At 54.4% G+C, this 25,199-nt stretch overlaps 1 protein-coding gene across 7 annotated transcripts in view; it reads left to right on the plus strand.

Annotated features, from left to right (window-relative positions):
* Nucleotides 1-25,199, plus strand: part of LOC101011777 — a 154,612-nt gene that overhangs the window by 113,762 nt on the left and 15,651 nt on the right. For 6 of the 7 annotated variants that reach the window (XR_004179846.1, XM_031658476.1, XM_031658471.1 and 3 more), the window contains 15 exons: nucleotides 1,267-1,348; nucleotides 5,621-5,758; nucleotides 8,100-8,262; nucleotides 10,785-10,906; nucleotides 11,524-11,664; nucleotides 13,097-13,210; nucleotides 13,311-13,439; nucleotides 14,431-14,592; nucleotides 16,239-16,403; nucleotides 19,373-19,541; nucleotides 20,397-20,581; nucleotides 20,796-20,888; nucleotides 21,037-21,232; nucleotides 22,407-22,591; nucleotides 22,670-22,767. Coding sequence is in view for 6 of the 7 variants with exons in the window: in XM_031658476.1 (XP_031514336.1) it covers nucleotides 1,267-1,348; nucleotides 5,621-5,758; nucleotides 8,100-8,262; nucleotides 10,785-10,906; nucleotides 11,524-11,664; nucleotides 13,097-13,210; nucleotides 13,311-13,439; nucleotides 14,431-14,592; nucleotides 16,239-16,403; nucleotides 19,373-19,541; nucleotides 20,397-20,581; nucleotides 20,796-20,888; nucleotides 21,037-21,232; nucleotides 22,407-22,591; nucleotides 22,670-22,767 (2,142 nt within the window). In the remaining variant the exon portion in view is untranslated. The remainder of the gene's footprint in view (nucleotides 1-1,266; nucleotides 1,349-5,620; nucleotides 5,759-8,099; nucleotides 8,263-10,784; nucleotides 10,907-11,523; nucleotides 11,665-13,096; nucleotides 13,211-13,310; nucleotides 13,440-14,430; nucleotides 14,593-16,238; nucleotides 16,404-19,372; nucleotides 19,542-20,396; nucleotides 20,582-20,795; nucleotides 20,889-21,036; nucleotides 21,233-22,406; nucleotides 22,592-22,669; nucleotides 22,768-25,199) is intronic. The other variant, XM_031658473.1, reaches the window with a different exon arrangement.

The following is a 25,199-nucleotide window of genomic DNA, read 5'->3' on the forward strand; positions in this document are numbered from 1 at the left end:
AAATCTTTTTTTTTTGGGGCCGGAGTCTCGCTCTGTCGCCCAGGCTGGAGTGCAGTGGCGATCTTGGCTCCTGCAAGCTCAGCCTCCCAGGCTTCGCCATTCTGCCTCCCAGCCTCCCAGTAGCTGGGACCTGGCCACGCCACCTCGCCCGGCTAGTTTTTGTATGTTTTAGTAGAGGCGGGGTTTCCCGTGTTATGGGAGTGGTCTCGATCTCCTGATCTGCGTGATCGCCCGTCTCGGCCTCCCAAAGTGCTGGGATTACAGGCGAGCCACAGCCTTGACCTTTTTTTTTTTTTGAGGCGGGTCTTGCTCTGTCACCCAGGCTGGAGTGCAGTGGCATGATCTCGGCTCACTGCAAGCTCCGCCTCCTGGGTTCATGCCATTCTTCTGCCTCAGCCTCCCCAGTAGCTGGGACTACAGGTGCCCGCCACCATGCCTGGCTAATTTTTTGTATTTTTAGTAGAGACAGGATTTCACTGTGTTAGCCAGTATGGTTTCAATCTGACCTCGTGATCTGCCCACCTCGGCCTCCCAAAGTGCTGGGATTACAGGCGTGAGCCACCACATCCAGCCTACAAAAAAATCTTAAAAATCAGCCTGGCATGGTGATGCATGCTTGTAGTCCCAACTGCTCAGGATGCTGAGGCGGGAGGATCATTTGAGTCTGGGAGATCAAGGCTGCAGTGAGCAGAGATGGCACCACTGCACTCCGGCCTGGCTGACAGAGAAAGACCCTGTGTCTAGTGAAGAAAAAAAGAAAGAAAGAAAAACGTGCAGACCATAACCACCCTGGCCTGGAGGAGTGAGGGGAGGGGTGCTACGTGAGGAGGATCCCTGGGAGGGAGCCAGGGGGTTAAAATCCTGTTGTCCACACCATGCTGGAGCTCCCAAAGGACCAACCCAAGAAAGCTCACTGATGGGCTCATGGAAGACTTGAAGCCCAGAGCCATGCTTAACCCTTGATACCAATGGGGAAACTGAGGCTCAGAGAGGGGCAACCAAGGAGCTTGCCCCTGGTGCCAGAGCTAGGCAGAGGCCAAGCCGGGAGTCAAATCCAGGTAACTTGGCTCTAGAGTCCAGCCCTAACCAGGGCACCATATGGTCCTTGGACCTTGGAGTGTGTGAATAGCCCTGCATTAGGCCACTGATGTGATCCTGGCTCTCTGACCCTCTTTTGGGGAAGTCGACTTGGTCTCGACCTGGCCCTAGGGGCGCTGGACAAGGTGCCATCTCGCCAGCTTCAGGCCTTCTCTTTTTTCCTTCTAGCAAAGAGCTGCTGTTCTCAGGCCAGCATCGCCTTCCCTCCCTCCTGGGTCGCTGCCCCAGCTCTGCCTCAGCCTCAGCTAAGGTAACTGTGCCCCAGCTGCCTGGCTCCTAACTGGTTCCAGATGCCCAGCCCAAGGTGGGAGGGAGCCAGGCCCCTCTGGGGAGTGTTAACGCATGCACATTTGTTCGCCAGCCTGCAGCAGGCTCCGGTGGGCAACCCTCGGAAACCCCTGGCTCCAGCTTTCCCAAACACACCCAGGTTTACATTCCTGGGCCAGCCCCCGCGGCCCCCAGTCAGGCCTGCGAGCCCTTTCGGGAGATGGGGAAGGCCTCCTTACCCAGTGCCTGGCGCCTGGCATTGCCTCACCCAGCCTGGCACACTTGTAGAGGCTGGAGCAGATGATACAACCCTTTGGAGCTGCGCCAGTGTCACCCCCATCTCTGCCCTGCATGCAGGACTGCAGGGGGGGTCGTAGGAGTGGACAGGAGGGCCCAGTAGACTTAGGCCAGGTTCCTCTGTCCTCCTGAGCTGTCGTCTGTGCCCAAATCTGGAGCTCCTGGAGGGCATGCCTAGTGCCTGGCACAGGGCCCAGCACACAGTAGGTGTTCAGTAAAAAATAGGGCATGAATAGGTGAGTGCATGCATGAATGGTCACATCTGCCAGCTGGTCACTTCATTTTGCTACCAGCCACCCTGTTTTGGTAGGCTCTCCCCGCCCTGGCCCAGGCCGCCTTTGTTTACAGAGCGCGTGCTGTGTGCTGGGTCCCCTGCCGCATTTACACAGGATTTTGGAGTTCCTCAAATTTCACTACAACTGCATAATCATTCAGGGAACTTTCTCTCTCTCTCTCTCTTTTTCTCTCTTTCCTTTCTTTCTTTCCTTTCTTTCTTTTCTTGCTTTTCTTTCTTTTATTTCTTGCTTTTCTCTCTCTCTCTCTTTCTCTCGACAAAGTCTCTGTCACCCAAGCTGGAGTGCAGTGGCACAATCTCGGCTCACTGCAACCTCCACCTCCCTGGTTCAAGTGATTCTCCTGCCCCAGCCTCCTGAGTAGCTGGAATTACAGGCATGCACCACCACGCCTGGCTAATTTTTATATTTTTGGTAGAGACGGGTTTTCACTGTGATACCCAGGCTGGTCGCAAACTCCTGACCTCAAACGATCCACCCATCTCAGCCTCCCAAATGTTGGAATTACAGGCATGAGCCACCACGCCCAGCCTTATTTTTTATTTTTAAAACTTCTTTCTGAGACAGGGTCTTGCTCTGTTACCCAGGCTGGAGTGTGGTGACATGATCATAGCTCACTGCAGCCTCAGGCTCCTGGGTGCAAGTGATCCTCCTGCTTCAGCCTCTGGAGTAGCTGGGACTACAGGTGGTGCCACCACACCAGGCTCCATTCTGGCAACTTCTTAATTTTTTCCCAAGTTTTATTTTGAGTCATTTCAACCTATATAAAAGTTACTGTAGGACAGTGAACATTGACCAGTTGTTAATATCTTTCCATATTTCTTATCTATGTTACATAAATTTGTATCATCAGATACATATTTTTTCTGTATCGTTAAGAATATAGAGATGTTTCTGAAGGCATCACCTTTTTATTCTGAAATACTTCAACTATTTCCTGTAACAAGGATATTTTCTGATTTAACACAATAATTACAACATTCAGGAAATTGAACGTTGAAGTAATATCTTCATTTAATGTACAGCCCATATACAATTTCCCAGCTTTCCCACTAATGTTCTTTCAAAAAACTGTTTTGTTTTGTTTTAAATCCGGGATGCAGGCCAAGATCACAGAGCATGCGTAGTTGCCATGTTTTTTTAATTTTCTTAATCTAGAACAGAGGTCTATAAACTTGTATTATGAAGTAAAATGTGTGGGGGTTGCAGGCCTTACGGTCCCTGTTACAACTACTCACAATTGTCACTGTAACAGAAAAGCAGCTATAGAGGATATGTAGGTGAATAGACGTGGCTGTTACAATAAAACTTTATTTATAAAATCAGGTTGTGGGCCAAATTTGACCCAAACAGCAGCTCCTGATCTAGAACATTCTCCTTCTACACCCTACCTTTCCTTACCCAATGTTTTATTTTATTTTATTTATTTATTTTTTTTACTTTTTTTGAGAAGAAGTTTTGCTCTGTCACCCAGGCTGGAGTGCAGTGGTATGATCTCAGCTCACTGCAACCTCTGCCCCCTGGGTTTAAGCAATTCTCTTGCCTCAGCCTCCTGAGTAGCTGAGATTACAGGCTGCACTACCATGCCTGAATAATTTTTGTATTTTTAATAGAGATGGGGTTTTACCATGTTGGCCAGGCTGGTTCTGAACTCCTGATCTCAAATGATCCGCCCACCTCGGCCTCGCAAAGTGCTGGGATTACAGGCATGAGTCACTGCATCCGGCCCTCCAACGTTTTATTATATAATTTTTTAGATGCTAAAGAATTGAAGTAGGCCGGGCGCGGTGGCTCAAGCCTGTAATCCCAGCACTTTGGGAGGCCGAGGCGTGTGGATCACGAGGTCAGGAGATCGAGACTATCCTGGCTAACATGGTGAAACCCCGTCTCTACTGAAAATACAAAAAACTAGCCGGGCGTGGTAGCGGGCGCCTGTAGTCCCAGCTACTTGGGAGGCTGAGGCGGGAGAATGGCGTGAACCCGGGGGGCGGAGCTTGCAGTGAGCCGAGATCGCGCCACTGCCCTCCAGCCTGGGTGACACAGTGAGACTCCGTCTCAAAAAGAAAAAAAAGAAAAAAAAAAAAAAAAAGAATTGAAGTAATTTTGTGGTGAATACCCACATACCTAGATTTTCCTGTTCACATTTTATTTCACATAATCACATAGCTCTTCATCCATCTTATTTTTGGATACATTTCAAAGTAAGTTGCAGATATAATTCCCCCTAAACATTTTATTGTCATTAACCACCTTAAAAAAAAAAAAACCCAACCGGATGCAGTGGCTCACACTTGTAATCCCAACACTTTGGGAGGCCGAGGCAGGAGAATTAGTAGAGTTCAGGAGTTCAAAACAACCTGCAAGCTAGGGAGACCCTGTCTCTACAAACAATTAAAAAATTAGCCAGTCATGGTGGTGTGTACCTGTATCTCAGCTACCCGGGAGGCCGAGGTATGGGAGAATTGCTTGAGCCCAGGAGGTTGAGGCTGCAGTGTGTCATGTTCACACTACTGTACACTCTAGCCTGGATGACAGAGCAGACCCTGTCCCTGTCGTAAAAAAAAGTCCTACATTGGCAATTTTGAAGTGTCCAGGAAGTTATTTTGTAAAACATCCTCCTAATGTGGATTTGTCAGATTGTTTGTTGAATATTCAAGTTGAACATTTTTGACATGGGGTATCACTAATGTCATGATGCATTTCATGAGACCGTTAAAAATACCAGCTCTTAGATGGGTGCAGTGGGTCACATCTGTAATCCTAGCACTTTGGGAGGTTGAGGTGGGTGGCTCACCTGAGGTCAGGAGTTTGAGACCAGCCTGGCCAACATGGTGAAATCCCGTCTCTACTAAAAATACAAAAATTAGCTGGGCGTGGTGGTGCATGCCTATAGTCTTAGCTACTCAGGAGGCTGAGGCAGAAGAATCACTTGAACCTGGGAGGCAGAGGTTGCAGTGAGCCGAGATTGTACCACTGCACTCCAGTATGGGTAACAGAGCAAAACATCTTCTCAAAAAAAAAACAAAAAACAAAAAACAAAAAAAAAACAGCTCTTGAACATCTTCCCAGAGACTCCATTTTTGTAGGTTTTAAGTGGGAGCCCAGAATCTATATTTTTAGTAAGTTCCCCTCGACCAGTGCTTTTCAGCCAACCTGGAAGTTAGCATTGCATACAATTTTCACAACAACCCATAATAAAATAGGTGTCCTTATCCGTGTTTTTGGATTAGAAGGCTCGAGTGGTTAAGAAACTAGCTGGAGATCACTCACCTCTCAGTGGTAAATCCACACTTGGGAGTTCTGTTGTGTTTGATGCTGACACATGCCCAAGTATAGTTATTTCTGCTAGACTGCCCCCTGCTGTCTGCAACAGTACTACAACTAGAATTCTTGCCTGCTGGTGCCAGGCTGGTAGATATTTTCAAGTCAGTGTTATAGTGGGGAGGGCATAAGGATTTAGTTGCCATGGACACACTTGATGGCCTAACCTGAGGCTTCAAACCCTGACATCATCAAAGTTCATCCAGCCCAGGGAGCTGTGGGTCTCTTGGGCCTGGGACTTTGGGAGGCAGAGCCCTCAGCCTAGAGCCAGCATCTGCTGGAATGTTCCATCAGAGCCCTGATAAGGAGCTCTATCGTGTTTTTTTGTTTTTTTCCTGACCCAGCTACGCTACTCCAAGGGTGAAGTTCAGAGCATGTTCGCCTTGGGCGTGGAGGAGCATCGTTTTCACATCAGCACCCAGCAGATAGCTGCTAAGGCCAGTCTCACCAGCTTCATGAAACTGGAACAGACCTTCCTGCAGGTGTGTGAAGGTCATCCTGGGGCTGGAGCACGCTGGGGGATGGGGGGCTTCTGGGACAGCCCTTTGAGAAAAGAGAAATTGTCCTAGTGTCCTGGTTCCTGGGAGGAAGGACAGGCAAGGCTGTGAAATGGACAAAATTTGCTGGAATGGATTATCAGCTGGTCTCTATATCCATCCATCCTTGCTTTTGCATGATTTATTGAGCATCTACTAGGTGCCAGGCACTATTTCAGAAGCTGGGGTGTGACCTAAAACAGAACGATCAATCCTTCCTCTCATCAAGTGTCCACTCTAGCGGGGGAGATTGACTCCCTGAAATCACACAAACGAAATATGCCAAATAGTAGTATCACATGGAGAAAACATAGTGAAGTGACTGAGAGTGACCAGGGAGCTTATTTAGATTAGGTGGCCAAGAAAGGCTTCACTGAAGAGATGACACATGAGCTAGCAGTGGATGATAAGCACCAGTCATTTGAAAATCTGGGGGAAAGCCGGGCACGGTGCCTCACACCTGTAATCCCATCACTTTGGGAGGCCGAGGCGGGTGGATGACCTGAGGTCAGGAATTCGAGACCAGCATGGCCAACATGGTGAAACCCCGTCTCTACTAAAAATACAAAATTAGCCAGGTATGGTGGCACATGCCTGTAATCCCAGCTACTTTGGAGGCTGAGGCAGGAGTATTGCTTGAACCCAGGATGTGGAGGTTGCAGTGAGCCGAGATTGCACCATTGCACTCTGGCCTGGGCAACAGGAGTGAAACTCCATCTCAAAAAGAAGAAAAGAAAAAAAAGAAATCTCTGGGGGACGGGCATTCGAGGCAGGTAAAGAGACTGTGGTATATATACACCATGGAATACTACACAGCCGTGAAAAAGAATGAAATTCTGTACTTTGAAGCAGCAGGGATGCAATTATCCGAAGTGAACTAGCTCAGAAACAGAAAACCCAATATCCCATGTTCTCACTTATAAGTGGGAGCTAAACACTGAATACACATGGACATGAAGATGGAAACAATAAACACTAAGGCCTCCAAAAGGGAGGAGGGTAAGAGGGAGCCAAGGGCTGAAAAATTACCTGCTGGGTATGATGTTCAATATTTGGGTGACGGCTACGACGGGTACGCTAGAAGCCCAGTCCCCACCATTACACAATATACCTATGTAACAAACATGCACACTGACCCCCTGAATCTAAAACACATTTTTTAAAAAGAGTATTCCAGGCAGAGGGAACAAGACATGCCAAGGGCCTGCGGCAGGGATGGGTTTGCATGTTTTAGGAATGGCCAAGGAGCCACTGGGCTGGAGCTGGGTGGGTGGGGAATGGTAGGAGGTGGTCTGATCACACAGGGTATGTCAGGCCACAGGGAGGTGTTTGTAGTGCATTCTGTCTGCTTCTAGAAGCCTTTGAGGCCATGATCCCTCAATGATGATTTCAGATCCCTGTGGCTGCTGTGTGGGGAGGGACCTACAGGTGGCAGAAGTGAGCAGTGAGGAAGCCCCATAATGGGCACGGCAATAATAATGTGTGGTCCAAGCTAGGGGCAGTAGTGATGGGTTTTGGAGACAATTAAGAGCAAACTTCCTACTCCACCCCAACAGTCCCCCTGCAGTGCCCTCAAGTCACCCTCGGTGGCACCCACCAGCAGGGATGGCGTCCGTCTCTGAGCCTTTGCACAGACTCTTCCATCTGCCTGGAATGCTCTTCCCTGCCTCCTCCCCAAGCTTGCTTCTCTGTGTTCCTTTTTGCTTTGAATGTCTCTTGTGACCATCCTTGTCAACTTGTCCCATCATTTCCTGTCCTGTGACTATCTCCCTGGGAGCCCCTTGAGGGCCGGGACCAGGTCTTGGCTAGCTTTGTACCCAGCACTTATCACTGGGTTGGGAACATAATACCTGCTCGCTACATGATAGAGAAACCCCAATACCAACTGCGTGCCTCCTACAAGCTCCTCTCCACTGTCTAGCCCTGGGCTGGGTGCGCCACTTGTATTATCTTGCAGAGGTTGACACTTTCTTGCCTCCATTTTCTGGGAAACTGAGGCTCAGAGAGGTTGGAAAACTTGCGCAGAGCCACACAGCTTGGCCATGGAGTTGAGAGGTGGCTGTTCTGTGCTGTCTCCTGTTGGCCATACCCGCCTCACCCACTCCCCTCCGTTATGTTATCTGCTCATCCTTAGGAAGCATTTGGGTTTTTGATCCCCTGGCATATGCAGGAAACTGTAAATCATCCACAAATACTCCCGTTTTCCTCCTCTGCAAGCTTCTCTCCTTTCCCATTCCAGGCAGAAGCGTAGGTCAGGTTCCCCCGTGACGCCATCATTCTCTTCCAGCTCAGCGCCCTTCCCGGGGAGCTGGTCCTGCAGACCACATACGAGCGAGCTCATGGGACCCGTGTCCTGCGCCAGGTGGTGCTGTGGGATGGCCAGGAGGTGGCCCTCACCGGGAGCCTCTCTGGCCCTTTCCCCAAGCCCACCAGGAACCTCAGCCTGCAGGGTGAGTGTGTGAGGGGCTGCAGGCAGTGGTGTCCCAGTCACTCAAGAAATCATTCATGGCCAGGCGTGGTGGCTCATGCCTGTAATCCTGGCACTTTGGGAGGCCGAGGCGGGTGGATCACTTGAGGTCAGGAGTTTGAGACCAGCCTGAGCAACATGGTGAAACCCCGTCTCTACTAAAAATACAAAAATTAGCCGGGCATGGTGCCGGGCACCTGTAATCCCCGCTACTTTGGAGGCTGAGGCAGGAGAATTGCTTGAAGCCGGGAGGCAGAGGTTGCAGAGAGCCAAGACTGAGCCACTGCGCTGCAGCCTGGGCAACAGAGTGAGACTCAGTCTCAAAAAAGCCATGAGTGAGCACCTGCATATCCCAGGTGTGATTCTAGGCACCAGGGGTCCATCAGGAAGCAAGATGGCCCAGGTGCCACCCCTCCGGGAGACAGGTATTGAGCAACAAGATGCACATAAGCAAAATAACATCAAACTGGCCATTTCCACGAGTGGAAAAGGCTGTGAGAGCAAGCAGGGTCTTTGTGGGGTGTGGGCCTCCTTTAGGTGGGGTGGTCTGGGAAGGCCTCTTGGAGGAGGTGTCTTCTGAACTGAGGTCTGAAGGATGAGAAGGAGCTGACTGAGGGGCAGATCTGAGCAGAGGCACTTCAGGCAGAAGGTCCTGCGTGGAAATGAGCTTTGCATGTGGAGCAGCAGCAGCGAGGCTAGCATAGCTGGAATGGGGAGAAAGGATGAGGTAAGGCAGGAGGGCTGGGGGACCCAGGTCATGTAGGGTCTCAGCTCACAGAGAGGAGCTGGGGCTCATCGTGAGTGCATCCGGGCAGGGAGAAGGGGCCAGGGCATGAAAGGGGTGGCATCCCTGGGCAGTTCTGGTGCCAGGGGAGGTGAGTGCTGGGATAGCGCCAACAACGGCAGCCATGAGTCCCAGGGTCCTCCAGAGACACCTGGAAGGGGCTGTAACTCATGGCCTGTGCAGCCACAAGACTCAGTTTCTGTGCAAGGAACCCCCGGAGCACAGATCAGAGTCCGACCCATGACCTGCCAGGTGTGGAGACAGAGTACAGACCTGAGCCTGGAGGCATGGCTTGCCAGGTGGCCTGATAGAATCCTCCCAGTGTCATGTTTGACACATGTGTGCCCTGGAAGGAAGAGAAAGTGAGCAGGTCCCCAACATGCCAAGGCAGAGTGCATGCATGTATGTGTGCTCATGTGTGTATATGTGCACGTGTACGTGTGTGTGCATACATGCACGTGTGTGCATGCCTGTGTTTATTTGTGCCACCCTTGGTGAGCCACACAGCGTGCAGCCCCACACTGTGGTCACAGTGTTGCAGGTCGTGAGTCAGCAGGTGGCAGGAACAAAGGGTTCTAGCCCTGCATGTGGTCGGCTTCCCCAGAACCAGTGACTGGGTGATGCCCTGAGAACCAGCCAGTACCAGTGTCTCTGGGCACGGCTCCTGCAGCCCATCTGAACAGGTGGGTGCCCTTTGTACAGAGCTTAGAGGTCACCAAAGTGCAAAGGGGCCTCGGGCAGCCTCCTGCTGTGGGGTCCAGGAAAGCAGGGCTACGCAGGGGCCTTAGGAGATGGGCTCAAGTGATGCAGGAGGTCAGGGCAGCTTGACTCACCTGGGGGACAAAGGAAGAAAACCCGGGGTGTGGAGGCCGTCTGTTGCAAGGACTCAGCTATGGGGTGCCACCTGTCACACCCCAAGCTAGAAGGAGAGCACAGGACAGCAGATGGTGGCATGGGGGTGTGGGGCTTCTGAGGGGGGCAGGTCACCTGTGCATATGAGGCCCCTGGGAGGGATGCAGGCTGTTGGGGTTGCAGCTGGCCCCGTCAGCTCCTGATTCAGGATGGTAACAAAGTATTCTGAAACTCGGTGGCATAAAGCAAGCGTAGCTCCTTCCTCATGAGGTTGTGGGTCACCTGGGCAGCTTTTCTGGTCTTCCTCATGTTGAAGGTCAGCTGTAGGGTAAGCGGGCGACTCTGCTGGCCTTGGCTGGGCTCTCCTGCCTGCTTAGGGGCTGGCTGGCTGGCAGCTGCACTAGGACATCCTGAGCTGAAACCAGGCTCTCCCCAACCTCAGGTGGCACCAGCCCACAGGCCAGCAGGGTTTGTTCTCATGTGGCTGGATGGGTTCAAGGGAGGAAGTGGGCTGAGAAGGCCTGGGCTTAGAACTGGTGCTTGGTCAACTTCACTGAATTCTGTTAGCACATCACGAGGCCAACCTGGGTCCAAGGGCTGGGGAGACAGACGCCACCTCTTGGAGGAGTCTCAGAGTCTCATTGTAACAGGGCTCCCACAGGGACAGTGCGGGGTGTCGAGTGGTAATGCTGACAAAATGAGCGTGTAGCTTCTGAGTTTTGTGAAAATTATCAGGGTGTGTGGCCCCCAAGTGGCTATTTGCATGAGCTGGCATTGGTATCAGCTGAGTCCCCTGCACCCCCTTGGGCCTGGAGCTGCTGACCTCAGCTTACATGCGCTACCCTTTGTGTGTGTCCTCACCCACCCAGTGGAGCTCACCCACGCGCTGCCCCTCCCCCTGCCACGACACTGCAGCCTCCGCCTGTCCTCAGAGCATTCAGGAGGCAGCCACCGGGATGGCCTGGTTGTCGGCTGGGATGGCAGGGACCAGGTAGGTGTCAGGGCCGGAAGGTGACCCTGGGGCAGAGCTGAACTCCACCCTGAAGGCTGAGCGGGGTCCTGGGGGCCCTCCTCTGCCCGAGGAGCCTTATTTGGGGCCAATGAGGCTGCACCACATCCCAAAGGGACTGTGGGAAAGGCACTGAGAGGGCAGCAGGAGACCTGGGTCCCCACAACACCTTGACAGCCACGGAAATGACAGTGGCTAACAGGCCCCGAATGCTTATCCTGTGATAGGTTCTGTGTGTGAACCCACACATCAGCCTCCCATCTGCTCAGTGCTATTAATAGCCCCGTGTTCAGATGACGAAACTGAAGGACTTAGAGGTGCAGCGACCTGCCCACGGCCACAGAGCCAGGGAAAGACACTGGAGGAGGAGCGTGACCCATCTCTGTCCTGTGTTCACTCCATCTGCTCCTCTCCAAGCCTCGATTTCCTCCTCTGTGAAATGGGCTGAGCTCTCCAAGGGCCTTGCACAGGGATGCTTTGTAATCAAAGCCACCTGCCCTTGCAGCCTTGACCTTGATGGAGAAGGTGTTCTTTGCAGGTAGGAAAGAGGTGCGGCCTGTCTGGGCAAGGCCACTGGCTGAGTCTGTCTCCCTCCCTAGGTGCTGGTCTCCTCCTCCCTGTGGCTGAGGAAGAGTGAGCTGGCCGCCCGCCTGGCGCTGGCTCACCCATTCAACCTCTCTTGGCAGCAAGCCGAGGCCAGTGGCCTTGCTGAGAGCAGGGGTGGCAGGCAGAGCCGGCAGGTGAGTGAAGATGTCCCAGGCGCCCTTGGCCAGGGCTGGAGGTAGGAGCCACATGGCTGAGCCTGTGGGGCTGGGCACCTCGGGTAGGAGGAGAGTGTGTTCATCAGCGACAAGGACTTCTCCAGAATCACAGCTTCCTGAAGCCTGGGGATCTCTGGGATCATTCAATCGTTCCTTTATCAATACCTCATTAAGCACCTACTGTATACCAGGCAGTGTTTGAGGACAGCTCACATTTTAATGTGGGAAACACGTACAGGCATCTCAGATTCATCATTTATAGTTGCTTGTTTAGGGGTAGCTTTGGAGACGGCGTGAGGCAGCTGGGCTCCCCGTCTGGCTGGGTGGCCTCGGGTGTCTCCCATCGCCTCTCTGAGACTCAGGTTTTTCTATCTGTGAAAGGGAGGACAATAGGCCAGCTGCGTGCAGGCAAAAGATGCTCTCCAGAATTCAAGCCAAGGAATGAATTTAAAAATCAGAAGGTGTGATAAGCACCATAAAGTAGTAAAGAGGAGCCCGGCACGGTGGCTCACACCTGTAATCCCCGTACTGTGGGAGGCCGAGGCGGGTGGATCACTTGAGACCAGGAATTTGAGACCAGCCTGGCCAACATGGTGAAATCCTGTCTCTACTAAAAATACAAAAATTAGCTGGGTGTGGTGGTGTGTGCCTGCAATCCCAGCTACTTGGGAGGCTGAGACGGGAGAATCACTTGAGCCCGGGAGGTAGAGGTTGCAGGGAGCCAAGATCATGCCACTGCACTCCAGCCTGGGTGACAGAGTGAGACTCGGTCTCAGAAAAAAAAAAAAAAAAAGATGTGAGATTGAGAGTGACTGGGCAGGTGGGTGGGGGAGCTACTGTAGGTGGGTGGTCAGTAGGGGCCTCACTGGGGAGGCGGCTCTGGGATGGAAAGGAGCTGGGCTTGAGAGAAGCTGGAGCAGCAGCACTGCAGGTGGCAGGAAAAGCCCATGCAACGGCCCTGTGGTGGGAACAAGCTGGGTGCTTCAGGGAGGACCGGAAGGGGAATAAGATGGGAGCTGAGTGACTGGGGGGATGGGTGACAGGGAGATGAGGTCAGGTGGGCAGAGACAGATCACGCTGGCCCTGGAGGTCCCATTGAGGAGAGTGATTGCTTTCTATCTCTGGAAATGCTGAGTCTGGATGTTGAGGATGAGACCTTTTTTTCACCCAAATGCTTTCAATATCCAGCCTGGGAATGGTTCTGGACTCTTCCAGAGATGGGGGCCGGGCAGGGCAGTCTCTCCACCCTCCGTCCTAGTTCGTCTAGGGATATCTGGGGGAGGGGCACCAGCTTCTCCATCCTCCCTAGCCTCTCATTTCCCAACAGAGATGGGGTGTGGGGGTGGCGTTAGCCTCTCCTCTCCCCCACGTGTCCCCCTTTCCCCACCACTGCTCTCCCATCCCAATGCAGGTGCAGCTCACCTGGAACAGAGGACAACCTGCGACCCTGCAGCTCACCTGGGCTGACGGGTCCTCAGCATACAGCACCGCCTGGGACGGCTGCCTGGCCGCCTCCCCGGGGCAGGTATGCGGGGCCTGACCGCTGCACCGAGTGTGGGGCTCCCCCTCGCTCCAGGCTTTTCGGCTGCCCCCCAGGTCATGCACCCTCTTCTGTTCCCTATCAGCTCCAGGAAGCTTGGGGCCTGGACACCCTCCAGGCCTGCGGGGCCTTAATGCAGACCCCAGCTGTGTTCATTGAACAGCTTGACCTGTCCTGGGGCCAACACCGCATGCGGCAGAACTTGACATACGAGGTGAGGTCTGGGCAGCAGCGTCCATCCTGGCAGGGAACCCCAGGTAGCTCCACCTGCAGCAGGAGTGTCCAGCTCTGGGACCACGTGGTCCTGGGTTCCAGTGCTTGCGGGATCCTGGGCAACTCACTTCTCTGCTGTGAGCCTTAGTTTTCTCATCTGTGAAATAGTTCCCTTCCTAACTGGGATGTGGTGAGGGCTCTGGAAGCCCTGGAAGAAAAGCAAGGGGCCCAGCACGAGATGCAGGGAAGAGATAGTAAAGGAGATGGGATGCTAATGGGTTTCTCAGGACGGGGCGGAGGGAGATCAGGAGCTCAGGTTCCCCAAGGAATCAGGTCTGGTCTCCTCCAGCATCACTACCTGATGGGGCCCCTCATGGGGCCGAGCACTGTTCTGCAGAGCCTGGGGCAGGAACCAGGCCATGGAGAAATGGGGAGAGCTGGCCCTGGAAGCCCCCTTCCTCCTCTGGGCCTCCCATCTGGGTTCCTGGGGCTCTTAGGCATGGCCCACTAAGTGCTCACAGCAGAAATCCTACCACAGGCAGGCCATGGTGAATCACACCTGTAATCCCAGCACTCTGGGAGGCTGAGGTGGGGGGATCACCTGAAGTCAGGAGTTTGAGACCAGCCAGGCCAACATGGCAAAACCCCATCTCTACTAAAAAATTAAAAAATTAGCCAGGTACAGTGGCATGCACCTGTAATCCTAGCTATTTGGGAGGCTGAGGTGGGAGAATCGCTTGAACCCGGGAGGTAGAGGTTGTGGTGAGCTGAGATAGCGCCACTGCACTCCAGCCTGGGCAGCAAAGCGAAACTCTGTTTCAAAAAAAAAAAAAAAAAAATCCTGCCCCAGAGTGTAAGGGGGTGCTGTGGCTGATGAGGGCTCTAATGGTGGATTCCTGGCACATGCTCTTAGGTGAGGGTCTCCACCTGCAGCTGGCCATGGGCATTCTCTTAGGTAATAAGCCCCTGACCTATGGGCCCTGTCATTTCAGAGGCATCGGACATCTCAGCCAGGCAATATCATCGCGGAGGCCACCCTGGAGCATGTCCTTGGGGCCTCTTGTAGCCGGCAGAGCTTCCGGGGAGAAGTACAGACTGACTATGCACGCTGGCTGCGGCACTCCCTCCAGCTGGGGCTCTGTGACCTGCCCAGGGTAAGTCTGCCCTGCAGAAAGGGACAGCTGGAGGACCAGGGACCCGTGGTGAGGGGGCAGCAGGGAGGGTGGTGCCCACAGAATGCAGGGGTGTGAGTGAGGCAGCCAGACGCCAGCATGGTCGCTCTGCCATTTGCCGGCTGGGTGACTGGGCAGGGCACATCTCCTCTCTGAGCCTCCGGTGTTTCATCTGAGGAATGGAAGGAGCAGCAGGTTCCAGGATGTAGAGTGATGGTGAGAGTTAAGAGAGACGTGATGCAGGAATGCTCAGCCTTGGTGCTGGGCACATAAGTTAGAGCTGCTGTAGTCATGATTGCCCCAGAGGAGGTTGTTGGGACCCCGTCTCCTCAACCCCTTGCCCCTCCTGGGGTTGGTAGCGGGTTGATTGGTTCTTCCATCCACCAACCATCCATCCATTCCTTCACACATCCTTCCATCCTCTTTCCTATCTTCCATCCATCCCCCTATCTCTGCCCTCCCACACACCCTCTCTCTCCATCAATTCATCCTCCCACCCTCCCTCCCTCGCATCCATTCATCTGCCTGTCCATCTGTCCGTCCATCCATTCATCCCTCCATCCCAAGGACCCATCCTCTTCTGTAAAGAGACAGATAGTAAATATTTTAGCCTTTATGAACGATCCAGTCTGTGTTGCAACTACCAACTCTACCACTGTCCTGTGAAAGCAGCTATAGACGATATGTAAATGAATCTATATGGCTATATCCCAGTAAAAGTATTTACAGTCTGGGCACAATGGCTCATGCCTGTAATTCCACCACTTTGGGAGGCTGAGGCAGGTGGATCATGAGCTCAGGAAATGGAGACCATCCTGGCTAACACAGTGAAACCCCATGTCCACTAAAAATAGAAAAAATGAGACGGACGTGGTGGCACATGCCTGTAGTCCCAGCTACTCAGGGGGCTGAGGCAGGAGGATCGATTGAACTTGGGAGGCGGAGGTTGCAGTGAGCTGAGATTGCGCCATTGTACTCCAGCCTGGCGACACAGCACAACTCTGTCTCAAAGTATTTACAAGAGTGGGCAGTGAGCCAGATTCAGCCCCAAACCGTAGTTTCCCACCCCTTATCTTTTCCTCTGTTCATTCAGAAAACATGTGTGTGTTTCACCTATGCCAGGCTGTGCTCTGGGTGCAGGGACTGGATAGTGAAGGAGACAGGCCAGGTGCCGGCCTCCTGGGTGGCACGTTCCAGTGGGGCCAGGAAGATACGACAAACTAGAGATGCATGGTCTATGGTCAGGGTGTGGTAAACGCTGTGCAGGAACGAAGCGGGGAGGGGGGCAGGGTGTTGCAAAAGGGGCCTCACTGGTGAGTGTGGGCCCTGCAGAGGGAAGGGGCCTGAGGCAGGACTCTGCCTTGAGGAATATGGGGAAGCCCTTACAGAGGGAGCAAGGAAAGTGAGGTTGGGACAGTAAAGCAGGCCACGGGCCATGCCAGAGCCCGGCCTCTGTTCTCAGTGCAGGGGACAACGTCTGATTTGCGTTTCTTAGAGATCAGCTGTGAGCTGGGGCAGGTGTGGAGGCTGGGAGGTGGCAGCTGCTTCTGCATTCCTGGTGCAGGGGATGGGGGAGAGGAAGCTGCTGCCTCCTGTGCCTGCCTGACACCTAGACTCTCTCGTCCCAGGCCCTCTTGGTCGCCGGGGAGCACGTCCTGGGCCAGGGTGGACTCCTGCTGCGTTCCCGCTGCCACCTGGGCCTCGCACCAGACCCAGACCACGGCCTGCACCTCAGCCTGACCCTCCGAAACCACAGCAGGCCTCATTCAACTGACTTCTCCGGGGTGCTGGAGGTCAGTGGCCAGGATAGGGCTGACAGTCCCTGGGGAAGATGCCCCGGATTCCCTCCCGTTCCTTCCTGGCCAGGAGGCCCCCAACTGCCTGGGTGGCCCCGCCATCTAGTGGCAATCTGAGGAACTGCAGACCAGCATTCTGGATGGGGCCAGAGCTTCACTCTGGGTAGGGGGAACACCTGCTGAACCTCAGGCCTGGCCCTGGCACCAAGACAAAGCAGCTTCTCCACAGTCCTGACACCCGGCCCTTCCTATAACGAAGAGGCAGAGGCTGGGCTGCCCAAGTTTGAATCCCAGCCTAGCTGCCTCCTGGCACCTGAGTTTCCTCCCCTGTAAAATGGGTATAATAATTGCACTGGCCCTATCTCCCATGGGGTTAATATTGCAAGGATTAAATATATTCATAGGCATAGATCGCTTAGAGCAGTGCCCTAGAGAAAACAGCCACAACGTAAGTATTTGCTATTAGCCATTATTGGCACCATCTTCTCCCCTGCCTGCCTCCCAGTAGCTTTGGGAAGTAGGAAGGGGCAGAGTTGGCCTCCAGTGCCTACTCTACCCCAACCTGGCCAGGTGATCGTGATCCCAGGAAGGAACCTCTCTGAGCATCTGTTTCCTCATCTGTAGGAGGGTGAAATCAGATATTTCACAGGGTGGGTTTTAGGAGTCTGGATACCGGTTCCTGCCGCCTGCATAGCCAAGGCACATGACATCGCAGGTGCCCTGTCGGCATTTCCGTCCACCCCGTCTCCCTGGCTGGGTGAACTTGACCTCGTGACTTTACTTTGCTGAGCCTCAGTCTTCCCCTCTGTCAAATGGGAACAAATACCATCTCCCATCTCCCTTGCAGAATCGTTAAGAGGAAAACAGACATTTGTACAACATCTGCACATAGCAGGTGCTTGTGAGACAGGAGATCCCTCCCTTCCTGGCATCTGAGCTGGATGAGGATGGCATTTCTGGGTTGAGAGTTCAGCAGCCGTGGCCATTTCAAAGGAGCTTCTCCTTCCAAGGTTCTTGTTCTTCAGGACTGACTGTCACTTCCCCATTTCCAGCCAGGCCCCTGGCTGACCCCGTCTCTGTAAGCCCCGTGCCCGATGGAACTGGAGCCCTGGGAGTGAACCCATGGTGGACACTGAGCAAGTGGCCGGTCCTCTTGCTTCCCTGTGCCCGATTGATATGGGACCGCTGCTCTGGCCCCTTCTCACTTGCTGCATTCTGGGGTCTGTGGAGTGGTCAAAAGGCTTTCCCAGCCTTGTTTGTTCCTCACCCCAACTCGGTGGCCCTGGTACAGATGAGGGACGGATTCAGGGAGGTCAGGCACTTGCCAAGGCTGCACAGAGGCAGGTGTGGCCCTTGCTCTTCAGTGACAGCCATCGGGGCTGAGCTCAGATGCTGGGAGCCATCCGGGGCCGACTCCATGTGGTCTGCAGACTGTGCCCTGCCCCAGCCTGCCTGGCAGGATCACATGGGTGCTCGGTTACATTCCATGGGAGTCCTGGGTTGTAGCCCTGTTACCAACCTGGATCTCATCAGAGATTGACTTGCTTCTGCATGTTTAGTAAGCACCCTGCATTCGATTCCTAGGGCTACTGTATTAAATGGCCACCGACTGGAAGGCTTAATGCAGCAGACACGTATGGTGTCACAGTTCTAGAGGCCAGAAGTCCAAAAGCAAGTTGTCAGCGGGGCCTCACTGCCTCTCAGAGTCCTAGGGAAGATCCTTCCGTAGCACCTCTAGCTTCTGGTGTCACCCATGGCTGCAGTGGCATCACGCCCGTGTCTGCCTCTGTCCCACGTGGTGGCCTTCTGCCTTCTGGGTGGCATCTTCACATGGTCTTCTCACAGGGATAGCATTCATTGGGTGTGTGGCCTAGCTTCATCCACTATGGCCTCAACTTGATTACTTTTGCAAAAAACCCATTTCTAAATAGCATCACGTTCACGGGTATAGAGGGTTAGGACTTCAACATGTCTGAGGAAGAAAATTCAACCCATGACAGACACACGTGCACACACACACTCAAGTCCTGCTAAGTTTTGTGAACCATTGTTCTGTATCATTTTACAGATCTTGGAGCTGAGGCCTAGGGAGGGTGACACCCTTACTGAAGGGTGCACAGCTTGTTAGCTGCAGTGTCTGGACTAGAATACAGGGTAGCTGAGGCTCCCTCCCCTGCAGGGCCTCCTCCAGACCTGTGTTCTCTTGGGGCCTCTGAGCCTCTCTCCCACCCCATTCTAGACTCACCTGTCCTGGTCCCTGCCATGCCCCCAAGGTTGGGCGCCTGCAGGGATTTAGGTAAACTGCCCAGTGCCTGGGGTGTTATGCCAGGTGTACCCACGTCTCCTTGAACTTGCTTAGACCTTTGCAGTGGTTCCCATGCAAACTCAGAAAGCCTGGGCTATAGCAGAAACACCAGGGCACTGGGAATATTAGAAATGCCAGGGCCCAGGGCCCCCCAAAACCAATTAAATCAGAGTGTCTGGGCAGGGTCTGGGCAGCAGCCATCTCTCGGCCACCCTGTGGGTGGCTGCTGCTGGGTTGGTGGGCTCCTAGATGGGTATTTTAAAAATGATTTGTTGTGAGACTGGCCGAGTTTTATATTTTTGGTAGAAGCAGGGTTTTTTCCTTGTGGCCCAGGCTGGTCTGAAACTCCTGGGCTCAAGCGATCCACCAACTTTGGCCTCCTAAAGTGCTGGGATTACAGGAGTGAGCCCTTGCGCCCGGCCCTGAGTATACTCATAAGTGCTTTCTGTAATGGGGCACTGGGAGCCTTAGGTAGGGATATGGCTTGGGGAACCTGGTGCCCTGGAGGTCCGGCATGGGTATTGTGCCTTCCCTCGGTTCCCTACAGGTCCAACCACAGCCTCCCTAGCCAGCCCCTTCCTGAGCCTGGGGCGGGCAGGGGAGAGACCAGGGACAGGGCCTGGGTCAGACTCCACTCAGGCCTCTGCCATCCCCCTCCCAGCTTCGTGGCTCCAAGGCTCAGCGGGTTGGCCTACTGGGCCGTGTCTCCACCTCGGCTTCTCAAAGCCTGGTCCGATTGGAGGGAAATGTGGACAACAGAGAGGAGAAAGTGAGACTGTCTGTGTTCCGGGCCCCAAGCTGTCTCCAGGCCTCTGTGGCGCATGAGGAGGGTGAGTGGCAGCTGGGTCCCAGCTCAGCTAGCTGGGCTACGGCACCTGTTGGCTCAAGAAAGGACAGGGGTCTGGGCATTAAGATCTCAGAAGTCAGGGCTGGGTGTGGGGGCTCATACCTGTAATCCTAGCACTTGGGGAGGCCGAGATGGGAGAACTGCTTGACCTCAGGAGTTCAGGACCAGCCTGGGCAACACAGTGAGACCCTGTCTCTACTTAAAAAAAAAAGTGGGGGGGTCGGCCAGGTGCGGTGGCTCACGCCTGTAATCCCAGCACTTTGGGAGGCCAAGGCAGGAGGATCATGAGGTCAGGAGATCAAGACCATCCTGGCTAACACGGTGAAACCCCGTCTCTACTGAAAACACAAAAAATTAGACGGGCGTGGTGGCAGGCGCCTGTAGTCCCAGCTACTCGGGAGGCTGAGGCAGGAGAATGGCGTGAAACCAGGAGGCGGAGCTTGCAATGAGCCAAGATTGAGAGCGTGCCACTGCACTCCAGCCTGGGCGACAGAGCAAACAGAAACAACCTGGTGGGGTGGGGGTGATGGGTTCCTATCCCAGCTGCTGGAAGTGAGCTGGGATCCTGTCCCTGTACTCCTGCCTTGGTGTCTCAAAAAAGAACTCAGGAAACCCCTTTAGGACTTCATGGCATCCCTGACTGCCATGTCGGGGGAGGGACAGAAGAGGGGGCTTCAGGTCGCTCAGGAAGTTGATTTAGTTGGTACAGCTCAAGGTTCTCAAATCCTAGGGCCTTAAGGCTTGGCCTGGGGCAGTGAGGAGCTACGGAAAGCGGTGGAGGAGGGGTGGGCCACGAGAGATATGGTGGGGGCACCAGCAGGTCCTTTTCTGGCTCCAGGGGGCAGAGAGGAGAGTGTGGTGCTGCGGGCATGTGCCCACGGGCGGACAGCTGAGGCGGAGGTCCTGTTCCAGGATGGCAGGCAGCCCTTCCAGCCGCTGGGACGCCTGACCCTGCAGGCTGCCAACCAGAGCCTCCTGCTGGCTGCACACGGCTGTCAGGGGGCCCTGCTGGGCCATGTGGAGGTAAGAAGGCCTGGGCTGGGACACAGGGAAGGGGTTACCATTCTCTTCCTGGGCAGAGGCCCCCGTGCCAGGAGCCCTGAGCCCTTGGGGTCCAGCTGTGCCCAGAAACCAGGGCAGACGACCCCAGGGTGAGGCCCACACCTGCCGCTGGCACCAAGAACCTTGTGTCTACTTCATTCCTACAAGGCCCCAGCCTCTTCCTCTGTCCTCACAGTCCAGGATCACAGCAGTTGGCTCCCAGGTGCAAGCCCAACTGGAAAAGAAGATTCAAGGCTTGGGTGCCTCTGTGAGACGGTTCCAGCAATTGGTGGGTAGCACGGGAGGGGAGGGTGGGGGCCCAGCGTGGAGAGCTCCCCCTCTGGCCTGGCTTGTAGCACCCACTCACCAGGCGGGAGGGTCTGGGGCTCTCTCTGCCCTGGACCTCACCCTGCTTCTGCCTCGGTTTCCCTGCCCAGGTGCAGCCGGCAGGCACCCTGGACGGCGTGGCAGGCCTCCTTCTGCAGCTGTCCCAGGCGGGGCGGGAGGCTGTGCAGGCCAGTGGTTGGGCGGTAGCCACTTTGTGGGCCCGAAGCCAGGCACTGACCCAGCACCTGCCTCTTTACCTGGAGTGGCTGCAGGTGGAGCTGGAGCAGCTGCGGGATGAGCTGGAATGTGAGTGCGGGAGGGGAGGGCTCAACCCCGTGTGGAAATTAATGCCCCGCCCCGGGCCCTAAGCGCTCACATTGGCCTGTGCCACTGCTTCAGTCAGAAAGGTGGCCTCGCTTCCCGTGGGCCTGCAGCGCAGCTGTGTTTAGCCCCCTGCCTTATTTCTTACAGCTCTACAGCCTTCGTTTCTTCTTGGTCTGCTGTGTCATTCTTATAGGGTCTCCAAGCTCATATCCCTTACGCCTGCTGCCTGGGCTTTTCAGTCTGCCGCCTGCTTTGAGTATACGGATTTGTTTCTGTGAAGCTCACTGCCACAGCATCTTTCTGGTTCCACGATGAGCTCAATGTGGCCATGTGGTTGTTAAAGGCTCACATCTACTGCTCCAAGTGGCCTCCTGGCAGGACTGGAAACCTCTGGCCTCTCGGCCATCCAGGCTAATGCCCAGCACAGGAGAGCCCCCAAGGCCCTGCCCAGCGCCAGGGTGGACATCCCTCTGACTGGCTGTTGAATGTTACCTCTGCATTTTCCCTGTTGTGCCAGAGTGTTCCTGTGGCGGCCCCCAGGGCAGTGGATTGGGAGGAGTGCCCCAGGACTCCTCACAGTGCTATTCACTGCTGTGTTTTATTATAGTGAGGGGATGCAGGAGGGTCAACACAGGGACGGGGACTGGGGTGGAGTCTAGGGAGAACCAGGGCCAGTGCCCAGTGTCCTCTCCCAGTCCAGCGCTTTCACACAGGATGCATGTAGCTGTCCCAGCTATCACCAGAGCAGCTCCTGGGAGACTCAGCACCCAGGTTTTTACTGGGGCTGCTACACTGGCAGGTGCTACTTGGCACAGACCACATTGTCAGACTCCTAGGAGGCAAGCAGGGGTCCACCATAAACCATGTTGTACAAACAGTTCAGATGTAGGCAGCCTCCTATCAATTCTAGGATTGGTGGCAACTCTCCCCCAATCCAAGTTCCCAGACAACCTTATCAACAGGCCTTGCAGAGGAGGCTCAGGCCTGACGTTTTTGAGAACTCCCCTGCAATCTCCAGTGCCCACTACTCTATTCCTGTTCCCCCGGCTCCCCCCATCTTCATCGCAGGAACAGGCCCTATCCCCTCGAGGCCTGTGCTATCTGGTTCTCTGAACTGCCCTGAGGACTCACGGTGGGTGGTGGCTGCCTGTTGCAGGGCCCCTGGCCACACTGAAGGACGCCTACCTGGAGGTGACACTGCGGCCCCTGGAGGAGGTGTGGCGGGAGCGGGCAGAGGAGGCCATGCGGCGGCTGCAGGCCTGGGTGCCCGGGATGCCAGGCAATGGGGGTCCAAGGCCCATCAGGGTGGCCCTGGGGGCGGTGAAAGGAACCCTGGAGCTGGTGAGTGGGAGCAAGGATGGGGCACGGCTGGCAGGTGAGGACGCCTGAGCCAGCTCTCACTGTCCCCTCCCTCTCCAGGCCGCCCACCAGATGCTGTTCTGGGCTGAGGCCACGTTCTCACGGGCACTGAAGAGGCTCTGCAAACCCCTGCTGGACCTGTGCAGCCTCTCGGCCAGGTAACTCGGGCTTTGAGAGTGGCGTATGCTGCGCGCCTGCCATATACCAGGTGTAGTGCTGAATGCTTTGACACTCTCCACTCACGGAATCCTGTGACCGCCCTGCCCAGAGGCTTCTTCCGTCCTCCTTTTACAGATGAGGAAGCTGGGCTTTTTTCCTCACTCCATAGATAGCTTCTGAGCACTGGCCCAGGGCAGGCAGGATTTTAGGAGCTGCAGAGAGCACAGTGGCTGAGGCCAACCCTGCCTTCAGGAAACTCACTTTTACCCAGACCGGAAGCACAAGGAAGTCATCTACACCAGGCCTTACACAGCTCCCCGCAGAGGGCCTGAGAGTCGCATCTTAAGCAGGCCATTCAGCTTTATCACATTTCCTTGCTTTTTGTTTTGTAAATTCTTTTTTTTTTTTTTTTTTTTTTTGAGATGGAGTTTTGCTCTTGTTGTCCAGGCTGGGGTACAGTGGCACAATCTTGGCTCACTGCAACCTCTGCTTCCTGAGTTCAAGTCATTCTCCTGCCTCAGCCTCCCTAGTAGCAGGCACTGGGACTACAGGTGCACGTGCCATCACACACAACTAATTTTTTGTATTTTTTAGTAAAGACAGGGTTTTGCCATGTTGATCATGCTGGTCTCAAACTCCTGACCTTAGGTGATCCACCCGCCTTGGCCTCCCAAATGTTGGGATTACAGGCATGAGCCACCGCACCTGGCCTGTTTTGGACTAATCTTTTTAGCACATAAAAACCCTTCTTACTTGCGGGCCGTGCAGAAGCCATCCACAGGCCGGGGCCCACTGGTCACCATTTACCACCCCTGAGCTATACATCAGGTGGCAAACGCTAGAGAAGGAACATCGGTGAGATGGGGGGCGGATCCTAAGAAACGGTGTGGCCATGGCTGGCTTTGAAAATGTAGAGTTTCAGCAAGAGCCACATGGCAGCGTGGGAAGAGCGCTCCAGGTGGGGGTCACCACTGCACAAAGGCCTGGGAGATGGATGTGCCTGGCCTGTTTTTTTGTTTTGTTTTGAGACAGAGTCTCGCTCTATCACCCAAGCTGGAGTGCAGTGGCGTGATTTCAGCTCACTGCAAGCTCTGCCTCCCAGGTTCACTCCATTCTCCTGCCTCAGCCTCCTGAGTAGCTGGGACTACAGGCATCCCACCACCACGCCCGGCTAATTTTTGTATTTTTAGTAGAGACAGCGTTTCACCTTGTTGGCCAGGATGGTCTCGATCTCCTGACCTCATAATCTGCCCACCTCGGCCTCCCAAAGTGCTGGGATTACAGGCGTGAGCCACCACGCCCAGCTGGCCTGTTTCTGAGATGGAGTCTCGTTCTCTGTTGCCCAGGCTGGAGTGCAATGGTGTGATCTCAGCTCACTGCAATCTCTGCCTCCCAAGTTCAAGTCATTCTCCTGCCTTAGCCTCCCAAGTAGCTGGGATTACAAGCATTTGCCACCATGCCCAGCTAATTTTTGTATTTTTAGTAGAGACGGGGTTTCACCATATTAGGCTGCTCTCAGATTCCTGGATTCAAGTGACTCGGCCTCTCAAAGTGCTGGGATTACAGGCATAAGCCACCAGGCCTGGCCCGGTCTATTTGAATATCAAGCTGGCGGGGCTGGAGCAGAATGCCTGCAAGGGAGAATGGATATGACTGGGAGATCCCAAGACTCTGGGGGAGGCTTGAGTGGTCTCTAGCTTCTGCTCTGACCTAGGAAGGATGTGATCACCCTTTCACTTTAAAAGACCCCTTTGGTCCCCGTGTTGATGAGGACACAGGGGTGCTGGATAGATGTGGGGAGCCCAGTTTAGAGCAGGGACCTGGGGACCCAGTATCCTTTCTCCTCACGGGCACGAGACCCACTAGGAACCCGGCTCCAGGCAGGCAGGCAGCTCCCTTCTTCCATGCTGGTGGCCTCGTAGAACATCTGGAATCCAGCTTTGCCTCTAATTAGGATTCTTCTGCATCAGCTCTCTGTGCCTGTTTCCCCAGCCATAAAATTGGGACGAAACCTACCTCATGGGGAAGGGGCTCCATGTAGTACAAATTACTGCTCCTGCCCTCTTGCGTCAGAATGGAGGCTGATGAAGGGAAGAGCTCCCAGGGCGGGGCTGTGGCTTGGCTGAAGAATGACCTGCCTGGTTGCTCACCTACCTGGTGAGTGGGATCCAGTCACTGCTAGGTGGGGGTGCCAAAAAATGGATTCAAGTGGCAGGAAAGGGGCTGAGGCTGTTTCCTGCCCCCAGCTGCAGAGCCTCTGGGCTTCCTAGAAGTAGGCAAATGAGGCTGCCTGCCCCTGCGCCCTTCCACCGGCCCATCAGCAACAGGCTATGCCATGTTTCTATTCCCACTACACCCCCATGTGAGCTGAGATCTCCCTGATCATCCAAATCTCCCAGGCTCGACCCCTACTCTAGATCTTGAGAAAGTT

The sequence above is a fragment of the Papio anubis genome, chromosome 18 (genome assembly GCF_008728515.1).
Source record: "Papio anubis isolate 15944 chromosome 18, Panubis1.0, whole genome shotgun sequence".
In the NCBI taxonomy this organism is placed as follows: domain Eukaryota; kingdom Metazoa; phylum Chordata; class Mammalia; order Primates; family Cercopithecidae; genus Papio; species Papio anubis.